At 35.3% G+C, this 12,915-nt stretch overlaps 1 protein-coding gene across 1 annotated transcript in view; it reads left to right on the forward strand.

Annotated features, from left to right (window-relative positions):
- Positions 1-1,467, forward strand: part of SPTLC3 (serine palmitoyltransferase long chain base subunit 3) — a 148,158-nt gene extending 146,691 nt beyond the window's left edge. Inside the window, exon 12 of the mRNA XM_054574064.1 lies at positions 1,327-1,467. Within this exon, the coding sequence (XP_054430039.1) occupies positions 1,327-1,440 (114 nt within the window). The 3' untranslated portion in view covers positions 1,441-1,467. The remainder of the gene's footprint in view (positions 1-1,326) is intronic.
- Positions 1,468-12,915: the final 11,448 nt, after the last annotated feature.

Raw genomic sequence — 12,915 nt, forward strand, 5'->3', positions numbered from 1 at the left:
TGTTTTGCTATTTACTAATTCTAAAAGCAAAAGCTAATTTAATATGCCATTTCATCATCAACTTCCTGTATCGTAATGTTTTCCATAGCCACCAAATTCAACATAATAACATATAACTCAATTAGACAACATGTTGGAAAACCAATAACAAAGACAGACCTATCTTATCAGCCATTTATCTGAGATGTTAATGATTTAATAACCACATTTCATTGTCCTTTGATTTAAATCTTTATGTGAATGAATCATATCAGAGAACTAAGCCATCTCAATCAGTTTGGAGCTGATGGCATTTTCTTATAATGCTAACCTAATTTAGCAAACACTAATTGAGTGTCTACTATATGAAAAATCCTGGAGCAAAAAAGTTTAAGAGGAGATACTAACAAATACGCAACTAATGATAATACCAGACAGAATAAATTCATCTTGAAAAACAAATACAGATGACTGCAGAAGCATGAAGGTGAGAGTGAGTTATTATATATGACTATATACATTCATCTATTATATATGACCGAGTTATTATATATGAAGGTGGAAATGACTTCTAAAAGGTGACAGTCCATAAACCCCATTTCACCTTTTTCAAATCATTAGACCTTCATATTGTCTTCCTCCTCATCTGACAAGTTAAGAGAAACAGGCTCAAAACAGAGTAATAAGTCATGCCCATACTACAGGATTAGTGATACACTAAAAGTAAAAAACATTTTGTATATTTTAGATCTTGGGTGTTTCATTTATAAAATTGGGGGTATATTTACCTGCCTGAATTAAGAGAATTAAAGCAGATGAGTTCTTGGTGCCTTGTGGTTTTAAAATCTAATTAAAACTAGGGGAGAAAGAGCCTAGATAAGGTGGGGGGCAAGCACAGGAGAGAAAGGACAATACTAATCAGCTCCCACAATGTTCCATTTTATTCTCAGTCAGGTTGAAATTCTGTGTCGTGAAGATATAATCCAAATGTAATTCACAACCTTATCTTATTCTTCCACAAGTTTATCTAAAAGTCATTAAACTTTAAAATAAAGCTAAAGAGTAAGCATGGGTCAGATGCTTTTATTCTTTTCTTCATACCCCCAAAATAAGTGAAACATTCAATATGTGGAGTTAGACTATAAAGAATATGAAATAAAGTGAATTATCATCTAGCATTTCTCTAAGGCTACCTTATATGCCACATGTTAATGAATTGGATCTTTCTTCTCTTCTCTAAAAATCAAAGAAACTAGCAAAAAAAGAGGGTGGTTCTCTGTGAGGCACTGGAGAGCAAAGCCACTCAGGGGGTTTAAAGATAACTGATGGAAGCCCATCCCTTTACAGGTGTTGGAAGCCCTGGATGAGATGGGTGATCTCCTGCAGCTGAAATATTCCCGGAACAGGAAGTCAGCCCGCCCTGAACTCTACGATGAGACAAGCTTTGAACTCGACGATTAGGCTTCCTGGTCTGACTGGAATCTAAAGACTTTGCCAGAATGACCTTCTCCTTGTTTCATAAAGGATATAAGTGGATTTCTCTCCCTTTCTAAGGACAGTTTGGTTTCTGAACCAGCTTAGTTGAACTGATGGAGACATTATTGTGTTTTTAATGTCTCCAACTCAAGACTGCAGAGATAAAAATATGGTTTCAGATTTTAAGTTTCTCCTCTCCCAAGTATCCTGCTACAAGTACATACACACACTTCTTAGAATGTTTATAATGGCAATAAGCCTGTGTTTTAGCTGCTACTGTGCAGCCTCTTTAGTCCAGACCCCTTCAGAAATTCTAACCGAGAGGGTTTAGATTTTCAGTTCAGTGGATCTCACTATGTGTTCACTTACTCCATCTGCAGACATGGGCAACTGTGGTGGGCAGTAGCTGACCTCCTTGTTCCCCACGGGAAAGCACCAGCTAGAACTCTTTTGTATCACAGGAAGTTCCAGGCAGGAAGGTAAAGAAATGTTGCTTCTACCATTTGCTGCATTTGCACTTTTTTCCAAGGACAAGTGTCAAAAGCCATAGAGGGATAAAGAACTGGCCAGCATCACCTGCAGACATCTTTGACCGAAACTTCCTTTTTCCTCTTGCTGGTCTCCTATAGTTTTACAGCTGAACTTTTGAAGTTAGGAAAATTCAGGATGTTTGTTTCTTAAGGAAGGGGATAGAAAGCAAGCACGAGCCAATGTTAGGCCTAAACTAAAACCATAAAGTTAGAAGAAATTGAACATTGTTGATGCCATGCAGAGTGAATGTTGAGTATGTATAGTCTTCATGACTTTGAGGAATGAATTGTCAGTTTCCTATTGAATTTTGAGTAAATGGTGAGGTTCAGTTTTCTTTAGAGTTGACTCTCAAGACTACGCTTGAAGAATTGGTTCAAAAATATGTAAAAAGCAAATTCTATTCAACTTTTTAAAGACTGGTATACCACCATTTAAGACAATTAATGTTAATTAGTACTGTTGTCTGCCACATGCACTTTAATTTCATGCAAGGTAAACTTGTACACTATTGGCAACTAAATATAATTTACTCCGGTGTCTTGTTCTGTTCTCTCCTCTCCTCTCCTCTCTTCTCCTTTTCTCTTTCCCTCTCTCTCTGTCTCTCTGTCTCTCTCTCTCTCTCCACAAACTCCTCCAGAATAGTACCCTTTTGCTAATTGGATCTAGTTGGTATGGAAAAAGCCAGTGGAAAACCTTATCTTTAACAAGCTCCCAGATGGTGCCCAGATTTGGAAATTCTAAAGAGCAGTGGTGACCTTTTAGCAAAGCTTCTGTAATAGTTTGAATGAGTTACAGAACATTCCACTCCATCAAATGACACTATAAACAAATCACTTCAAGAGAGGTTTGACTTTGTGTGACACAGATGGACCCAAGCTTTCATGCTGTGCACTGAGATAAAAATTAAACCCGAAGCACCAGTATTGGATGGAGCAATATGCCCTGATACTCAAAACTTATTAAAGAATAAAGGTGATCTGCATGGAAAGTTTTTTATGGGGACATTATAACTCCCAGTAGGTACGACAGTTTAAAACTGAATCATGAACGTTTTAAAGTACTGTTAGCAGAAGAAAGTCTCTCATGAACGTTTTTAAGTATTATAACGTTCCTTGTGAACATTCTTTAAGTCCTATTAGCTTAAAAGGAGAGAAAGCGTTCTGAAGATGCAGATGTCCCATTGGCTGATTTTGATCATTTAAATTTTAGTTCTCCTCAATGAACCAGTTCAGCATTACTTGTGCAAAGAAAATACGTTGTGTAAGCATACAAAGGCACTGGTCTTGTCTTTGATAATGTGCACTTAAATGAAGTTGACCTAGTTTTCCAGTACACATGAATGTCTTCAGACTTGTAAAAGAAACAGGAGACAAAGAGGGCAGTAGAACCTCTGGTCCTTCCTGAAAGCATAGCAAGCAATAAACATCCTTTTCCCTTCTGGGTGTCTATGATCTTCACATCCAACCTTTGAGTTTTAAGTCTCTAAGAGGAGTGTCTTTTTTTAGCAGGAATTACTATCATTATACCTTCAAGGAGGATCTCGACTCTTAACTCATGATAGGAAACCAATTACTTAGCCACCTGGCATGGGACTCAGAGAGAGGGTCCTCTCTCTTCATCAAGATCCAAGAGTTCTGGGGCAATTTATTACTTTCTCATGTACAAGATGAAAGACCTATCTCTCTCAGAGTCTATTTTGAATTTACACTTATAAGAACAACTGTAATCCAAGTGTTCCTGAGCACATTAGGAGGGATCCAGGTCACATTTGGCTAGTAACATATACACATATATATACACGCACTAATAGATATAGAGAATGAGGTTGGTTAAGAAGATGATTGTGAATACTGAGAATTGGTCTTCTACTGCTAGGTTAGTAAGACCATGATTTTAATTCAGTTGGGATTACTGAGTTTCCATAATTACAGCAGAGCCAAAACTGTCTTTTTCATTGGTTCTTTTGGAAAAGAGAATTTTCTAACAGAACTAGAATGTTGTTACCCACAAACTTCCCATTTGTACACACACACACACACACACACACACACACAGTCTTCCTTTACAAAGCAAGTAAGAATATAAAGGTGGAGAGAGAAGAATCTGATTTATTAGTAGATAGGTGGAAGGTGGTATCCTAAAAATGATCTTCAGGGAAGCAGAAGATAAAGGACCCAGAGTGATATTTGTAAAAAGTCTATTTTGCATAATAAAATGACATGGACACATTTCTAATCTTTTCACGGAACTGCAGTTATCATGAATGCTTGTCTGGATTGCCTTTCAGCAAGTTTTGGTTTAACAGAGACCAAGGGCTTCAGAATTTACTAGGATAAAGTGCAGATTCCTGGATCCCATACCAGCCTTCCACTAAATCAGAATAGTGGTAGTGCCCAGGAATCTACATTTTCACCAGTCTTCCCAGGGGATTTTGATCCATATCATAATTTGAGGCCATTTTTGAAGCTTTTGTTTTGATAGGCAGTTGGTTTTAATAACATAACAGAAACTTTATTCTGATTCTCTGTTCATAGTTAAGGGTGTTTATACTACTGAAGTAAAGTGAATTATTCCAACCTTTTCTACTCATTTGGACATTGTGTTTCCATTTTCCAGGTATCTCCTTTTCCTACATAAAAGGTACCCAATTTTTAATAATAACCACCACTCATTGGGACAAATTATTCCTTCTCTCATTCTCCTCTATCATTTCCTACAAGATGTTCTCTTTCCTTTCATCACCTTGTTTCATTGAATATGTCTTGTTCCTTTATTTTCTTTATACACCTTTAGGAAATCTTCAACCTTTGATTATTTATTTATTCCAACAACTTGTGAATAGGGTGAAAGTCTTAATAGTTTTTTAAACATGCAATGCTCCTCTGTATTTTTATTCAGAGATAGCCAGTATAAGTGGCCAACTCTAACCTAAAAGCTCTGATGATGAAAAGTTAATTCTTAAATATATTTTTTGATTTACAGCAATTATAACAATTTGAACTTATCTAGTGATTTCTTGGTAATTTTCACTGGTCTTCATAAAAGCAACATATTTGAAAAAAATCTTTTTCTCAGAATGCCCTTTATAGCTGTGTAATGTTTATGAAGTGAAAAGGTCTATATTTTAAATGTTTCTAAGCAATTATTGTGGGACATTGTCTTGTGGTGTTGGTGTGGGGGTATGTGTGTGTGTGTCTGTGTGTGTGTGTGTGTTTCACTGAAACATTTGAGGTGACCAACTTCATTTCATTCTGCCTGTGAAATATTAGTTTAATAAACAAAATACCAAAATTCATGATATGAAAAAAATAGTGGTTTATGTTAATTTAGCTTGGATTATTCTAAAAAAAAACAGACCGGTAGAGATTTGCATTTCAGAATTTCATTGAGGACAACTGGCAACAGTGGCTGGTGCTGGCTTGTATTTTGTCATAAGTACCAATTTTGCTCATCTCTTCCCAATTCTGCATTCAGTAACATCACATTGGTAGCTTAAAATTGGTCATGTTGCATTTATTGAAACCATGGAAATTGGCAAAAACTACAAATTAGGGATCTGGAGAGCCGACTGTAAAATGCTTACCAGCACACCACTGAGACCATATGCAATGGTACAGTATCTAGATTGGAGTGAAATAACGGGATTCAAAAAGGAAGTTGAACTGTGATACTATAAAAAAGGCCTTAGCCAATTTCATGGGGAGCTATGCAACTGACGTAGTCATTTAGAGTTATCACAAAATGAGGCAGGGGAGCCAAAGCTTTATGTCCTCCCCTCCATCACCTCATCACAAGATGCAAGCTGGGTGTGGGAAAGGGCATTACCTTGGACAAGACTATTCAGCTGAAGGCAGTCTTTGTGGAGGAACTCAGTTTTGAGCTAACACAAGTCCAACCTCTTCTAAAAAATTATTTCTAAGCCATCTACTTAAAAAAAAAAAGTTCTATAATGGAAAATTTTAAACATATGGTAACATAGAGAATGGTATAATGAACGAACACACACCTATCACCAGCTTCAAATATTGTCAATCCATGTCCCATATTTTTTTTCTATTTTCCCCGCCCATTCCACTCCCTTTTCCATAAGATAACTTGGAAACAGCCCCAGAAATCATAAGATTTCATCAGTAGGTATTTCACTGAATTTCTCTAAAAGGTAGAGATATCTTAATTTATTCCTTAATTTTTTTACCGTCATGAAAAAAATAAGTCTTCAGGATAACAAAGGCAGAAATAAGAGAATAAGTGAGCTCAGCTTACCCATTTGGAAAAGTTTGATGTCTGTGAACTGCCTGTGACAAGTTAGGGTTTAAGGTAGAACTTGTCACTCTAATTCCCATTGCGTCCCTTCAAATGAGAGGTTTAAATCTGATTGTTGCCAGCCAACTGCTCTAAAAAGTTATCACAGATACAAACCAATAAAATATCCAACATCAGGAGGTCAGAATAGAAGCAAGAGGGTGTTTATTTTATTTTATTTTATTTTATTTTATTTTATTTTATTTTATTTTATTTTATTTTTGCTCTGGAATGAGTGTTCCCTTTTATTCAGCCCAGATGCTAATTTTTATATCAAAAATATTGATTGAAAGAGCTAGTGATTTTGGCTCTCAACCAAGTTTATTCAAGATCTTTCTTAATTAGGTTTGGGTCGGCTGCAATGCCCACGGCCGGGGTTAGGTCTGGCTCCAATCACCACATCATGCTCTCTACTTCATCACCGTCCAAAGAATAAGGCAGGGAAGTTGCTGCTTCTTTGTTTCTCCAGCCTATAAGGATGTTTTTCTCCAGATTTGAAGCACGCATGGAGCAAATATGTAAGGAAGACCAAAAGAAGTGTAATGGCTTCACCGTGATGAGTTCAATCTAGCCTACAACCTGACCGTAATCCCCAGCATGAATGAGGCCCTGTATGAAAAATAAATGTGTAGGAATGTGAGATTATTGAAAAAGATCTTGGCATCTTTTGAATGAAAAATTTTCACCAGTCTGATTCAGCCATTCAATCTGTTTTTTAAAAGGGAAAAAATATTCTCTACTGCCAACAACCCAAGATTTCCCCATAATGTATCTATTTTACAAATAGTTGTAGTTAAGTCTTGCAACTATTTTACTACTCTCTATATAGACTTTATATACTTTATGCCAGTGTTTTAAAAAATCTCTGCACACATAAGGCATCAATAAATCATGGTCACAAATTATAGACACCTATAACAAAATGGGCTTTATATATAAAATAATGTGTTAATATTTAAAAATATAATTTATTTTACTTAAAATGTTTTCAACTAAATATAAAGAAATTTTAACTCAAAAACATAGCTAGAACTTCAAAATATGTATTGGTAAGATATTTTATTAAAAAGTCAACTCTGGGATAAACCGAATATTAAAGATTTCCTGTACAGATAAGTCTATAAGTCCTACATATAGGCAATAGTACAGGCACCTTATATTGAAAAATTGAAATATTTTATTAAACTTGGTTCATTTCTAATGAGGTCAACACTAACTCTTAAAAATTATATTTTTGACTGTGCATTTATTATTTATAATAGCCAAGTAGAGAAGAAACAAGCCAGTTACTAAAATTAATCAACATGGACAATCATGAGTAAGAATGGACATTCAAGAATTATCAGATATTTGAGAAAAACCAGCAACACCAAATGAGTGGCCAAGATGAAAAATTCTGTTGTTTCACCAACAGAAACAATCTTGGGAAAGAGAACTTTTTAAATATTCTAATTACCATTATTGTTGGTCAACCTGATTGTATGAAACTATCACACCCACAAAACAAGAATAGGTTGATATGAAAAAGAACCAGAGCTCATAAGTTTAAAACATTTAATATTTAAGTGTTTGAAAAAAATCAATAAAAAGAAAAGAAAAAATTTTAAATCTTTCTCAAAATATAAAGTGCAAAAGATAAAAAATATGACAGAAAATTTAAAATATATGACATACATACAGAAGGGCCATTATTCATCTAATAAAAAGTTGAGAAATAAAGAATCAGAAAAAAATGAAGGCAAGGGATAAATCAAAGAAGTAATAGAAGAACTATTTCCCTAAGCTAAAACAAAATAGAAAGTGGAAATGACCCATAAGTGCTAAACTGATTAATAAAAATAGATTTTTTAATTTTTTTTTATTTTTTAGTTATGTTGATGTTCAATATTATATTGGTTTCTGGGGTACAGCATAGTAGTTAGATATTTACATAACTTACAAAATGATTCTTTGTTAAGTCTAGTACCCACTTGGCTTCATACACAGTTGTTACAATATTATCAGCTATATTCCCTATGCTGTACTTTACATCTCTGTGACTGTTTTTTAACTGCCGATTGTATTCTTAATCCCTTCACCTAAAAAATAGATTTTCACCTAAACACATCTTCATGAAACTTTGTTACACCAAGGATTGTAAGGAAATTTAAAAATTTTCATCTGGGGGAAAAAAATAAGAAACCAACCTCACCTACAGAGGTCAAAATAACAGATTTTCTTTCTGAAAATTATAAACATGTCCTCCATCCAGTTCATTCCAATTTTCACATCCCTCAGCAATGTATAAAAATGCTCACTTCCCCAATCTGTGCCAATACTGAGTATTACCATCTCTAGAGTCTTCATCAACCTGATAAAGAAGAAAATGGATTTTCATTAATGTCTGATTCCCATTTTCTAGTGAGGTGGGTTTTTTTGGTGGGGGAAGGTTGTTTTTGTTTTTGTTGTGCACTGGCTATTGTATTGGTCTTTCACACATTTTTGTTTGTATTGCCTGCCACTTCTTTTTCTATCCTGAATATCTCATTAGCATTACTGGATACTAGAAGACAATCAAGCAATGCTTTCGAGTTCAGAGGGAAAATAATTTTAAATCTAAACTCTATCTAATAAAGAGAAGGTGAAATTAGGACTTTAATTTTACATGAAAATTTCAGGAAATTTATTTCCTCAGTTCCCTTTTCTTTAAAAAAATTACTTGACCAATAATCTAATAAACATATCCAAGAAAAAGGAAGACCATGGCATCTAGAAAAGAGCAGAAATAATCAAGGAGTACAATGAAAAGAAATCCCAGAATGATAATTTATTAAAGTAGATGAAACTTTTATAACAAAAGGTTATAGACTGGTTTTTTCTCATAGAGAAATCAAATTAGTGTCTGTCATTGGCAAGCACTTTCCTCTACAGCATATTTCAAGGACCCAGGCTGATATTTTGCCTGAACTTCCACCAAGCCCTAGGACTTTGGCATTTCATGTGTAGTTGAGGCAGCAAATTTCAACCTGTGAGAAAGTAAAAAGGAGTGTGAAGTTGGGCCACATCTTATCCCTGTCTAATGACTGACTTAACTCTGACTCTTTGGACACATTTTGAGGAAAATGACATGCCCTGATTTCACAATCTAAAGGAAGCATCCAGAGATTTATAAGAAGCAGAATTGCTGCAGATAATACCCTAATATATCAGTTACTAGAGAGACTCCCCCAACACTGTTCCAACACCAAACCCATTTATTTCCATAGATAGAGAAGACCTTATAAACTCTATCCAGACTCCATTCAAAGAGCCCAGAGTCGTGACTCCATGGTTTGATGGTCAGCAGATCAGACCAGTTGCTTATCCCATCTCTCATTCTCATCACCTCCTCTCATGTGGAGGCGTTCACCTAGTTCCTCAGTAAAGATATGTGGAAGGTGGTCATTCGATCTGAATGCTCTCACCTTTGAAAAGGCTGGGTTGGGCCATACTGGAGGGGTGGGTACCACAGTGATGGCTGTTCATATGAGTGCAGCTCTCAGGCAGTGGCCATGGAGAACTTTGGGCATTTTGAGTCTGTCCCATATGCTCCTCAGGATATAAAGAGAGAGGTGATAGGTTTCTCACCTCTGTGATCTTCACTCTGCCTCTCAAATTGTCACACCTCACATCAGCACCCTCCTGGGTTTCATTAGTAATGGAGAAAGGCAGCCAACCTGGGATTAGTATAGGTTTGTTTGGGGTTGACTCTTAAAATTCCACTTTCACAGGGTAATAGCCTGGGGTCAACTCTTCAGTGAAATGCTGGAAAAGAGAAAATATGGTGCACTTTATGGCTTGTTTATCCATCTGTATCTTCCCTGGTGCACGTTCCTGTGGTCTCTCCCCTCCTGGGTTATGACCTTAAAGGGTTTTGCAGCTTGTTCAAAGCTACTCTTCAGTGACTGTTTAAGGACTAGGAGAGGTATAGCCACTAAAAATAACAGCATGCACAGCAATTCATTCCTGTCCCACCCCCAAGTAGTGGCTTCCGTTGTTTTCACCATTTAGCCTTAAATACAAATGTGTGTGAGTTATATGAAAATAGAATTTATATATAGTAGGTCTTCACCTGGCAAAAATAATAATTTGGAAACATGCTTTTAGAAAGTATTTGTTCATCAGAATTCCATGAACATTTATGTCAGGTCTTTTGGATTTACAATTCCAAATGTTGTGATGAGACAGATGTTCTATTAAAAGAAAAAAGAACCAGAACAAAAATCTATCAGTGAGCTTCACACTCTGAAACTTGTGTGTGTTTTTTTCTTTTTCTGGAAAAAAAATAAAAGTTTTAATAAGAAGATGCTTAAAATGAGAGATATGCAAGTTGAACACAAATTTAGTTAACCAAAGAGATAAGAAATTATTTAAAAAGCTGCCTTGTTTTACTGTGCTTTTGAATTATACTCATAAGATGTTCCAATCAGGACAAACTGCTTTCAACATTGTTTATTATTTATGTAAAGAAATACTTAAGAACTTTTGTTGCTGGCAACTTTATGGTCTAAATAACCAGAAAGCCTCTTATTGCAAATTGAAAATGTTAGACAAAATGCCAGATCCTTTTAAATACAGAGCCAAGCCAGCAAGAAAGTTAGGGAAGTCCCCAGGGGTGAAAAGTAAAAAGGAATGTGAAATCTTAACCTGTAAATGCTGAGCTGAAACTCTGGTGGCCATATGGGTGTTTTCTAGAATCATTATCATAGAGACTTGGGTTTTAATGGTCATTTGGGAACACATATGAGAACTTAGGCCAGTGAGAACAATCTATCCAAAGGCGGAGAGAGATGACAATGATGTTTTCTGCCTAGGCTGTATATGTAGAAAAAAATCGGTTTCTCTGAAAATTTATAACCATAGAAGTATCCGCATGAGTTTGGCATTCACATTTACACTCAAATTCCCATGTCAAGAAATTAACATAAAATGTGTTCTGAGCTGATAATTCCCATGTGTGCCTGGCAGAAATTATCAGAAAATCTCTCTGAAGGGGTATATTCTTACACCAGGATCCCCACTGAGGTCCCACAGAAGATGAGTTCACAGTCCAAAAATACAAAACTCATGGAGAAATAGTCCACTAAGAACAAGAGCGGTAGAAGTCAATATCAGAAACAATGACAATAGACATCCTTTGGTAAACACCACAATAATCATGTTTAAATGATTAAAGACATAAAAAATAAACAGAGAGTATGAGAAAGAGGGAACAGATATGAAAAAGAGAACTTTTAGAAATGTCAAAATATGATCATTGAAAATAAAATCTCGAAATTTGGATTAAACAGCAGCTTAGACATAGCTTAACAGAAAATTAGTGAAGTATAAGAAAGAAAATTATGCAAAATGCATCCTAGAGAGAATAAAAGATATAAAATATGAAAAAGAGTTTAAGAATAAATGAATATCACAAAGATTTAGCAAAAAGATCAGAGTATTGTTTGTAAAATCTAAATACTCAAAAATAATATAACTTCCCATAAATAGGAGATTTATTTAATTTTAATGTTCTAATTTTTAAGATTTTTGTTTGATTTTTTTTAATTTATTGATTTTTTTAAGGTTAATTAACTCAGGTTAAATTATACTGTAAAGTGTATTTATTGATATTGAAAATATAAATATTTTTACAAAAGTTAAACATGTATGTACAATACATAAATTCACAAAAATAAAATCTTGAAAACTATACCCAATTTGTGGAGCAAAAAATTGTATGTGTGTGTGTATGTGTGATCTTCCATGATTAAAAAATACAATAAACTTAATTTCATAGGAAATATAACACATACTAGACTAACTCAGAACATTATTCTTAGATTTACAATTCTTCCTTTGTTCTAGCTTGATCTGAAATTTTCACTGGCTAGGAGCTCAGCCCTAAAGAGAGTGATCAAGGTTGTTCACAAATATTGGCTTTTCATTAAGAGACGAAAGAGTGGAGAGACCTCTTGCCAAGTCCTATGGTACATTCAACAGTGAAATCTGGATCTCAGATAAGGAGTGTTTATCACTCAGGGTCAACATCTGAATTGTTCAGGGACCCCTGGCCACCATGTCCCTTGTCCCTTAGAGCCATACACGTGGAGTAGCCTGCTGCAAGTGTTTCAAGACACCCAGCCAATTGCCTGGCAGCAAGCACAGTGAAGTTACTGACATGGCTGAACTTCATTCTGTCTTATAGGATGAATTTGTTGGTTTTCCCAATTCCACTATCCACCAAGTTCTCTTATGCTACAGAGTTTTTGCTCTATGGAATACAACTGGCCATTCTTGGTGCTCAGGGTAGATTGCCTGACCTTGTCTGCTTAGTCATCACTCAGCCAGTCTCCGGTTCGGTTCCTCACCCCATTCTGAATCCTGACTCCAAATGTTGATAGTCACTCATGAAAACGTAGATACTCACAAGAGAGAATCAAGGGGAAAAATAGTGATTTCATTCTGCTTTGGACTGTAAGTTTACTGTTTCAAGTGTCATATCATTATAGCTGTACTGCAATAAGAATTACATACTATCAATAAGATAAGATAACACTATCAATATGTTATCTGCACATTTCCAAACAGGGCAATCTCATTCATTAAAGCATAATAAATCTACATTAG

The sequence above is a fragment of the Pteronotus mesoamericanus genome, unplaced genomic scaffold (genome assembly GCF_021234165.1).
Source record: "Pteronotus mesoamericanus isolate MK-2021 breed Mesoamerican mustached bat unplaced genomic scaffold, CSHL_Meso_final contig_25, whole genome shotgun sequence".
In the NCBI taxonomy this organism is placed as follows: Eukaryota; Metazoa; Chordata; class Mammalia; order Chiroptera; family Mormoopidae; genus Pteronotus; species Pteronotus mesoamericanus.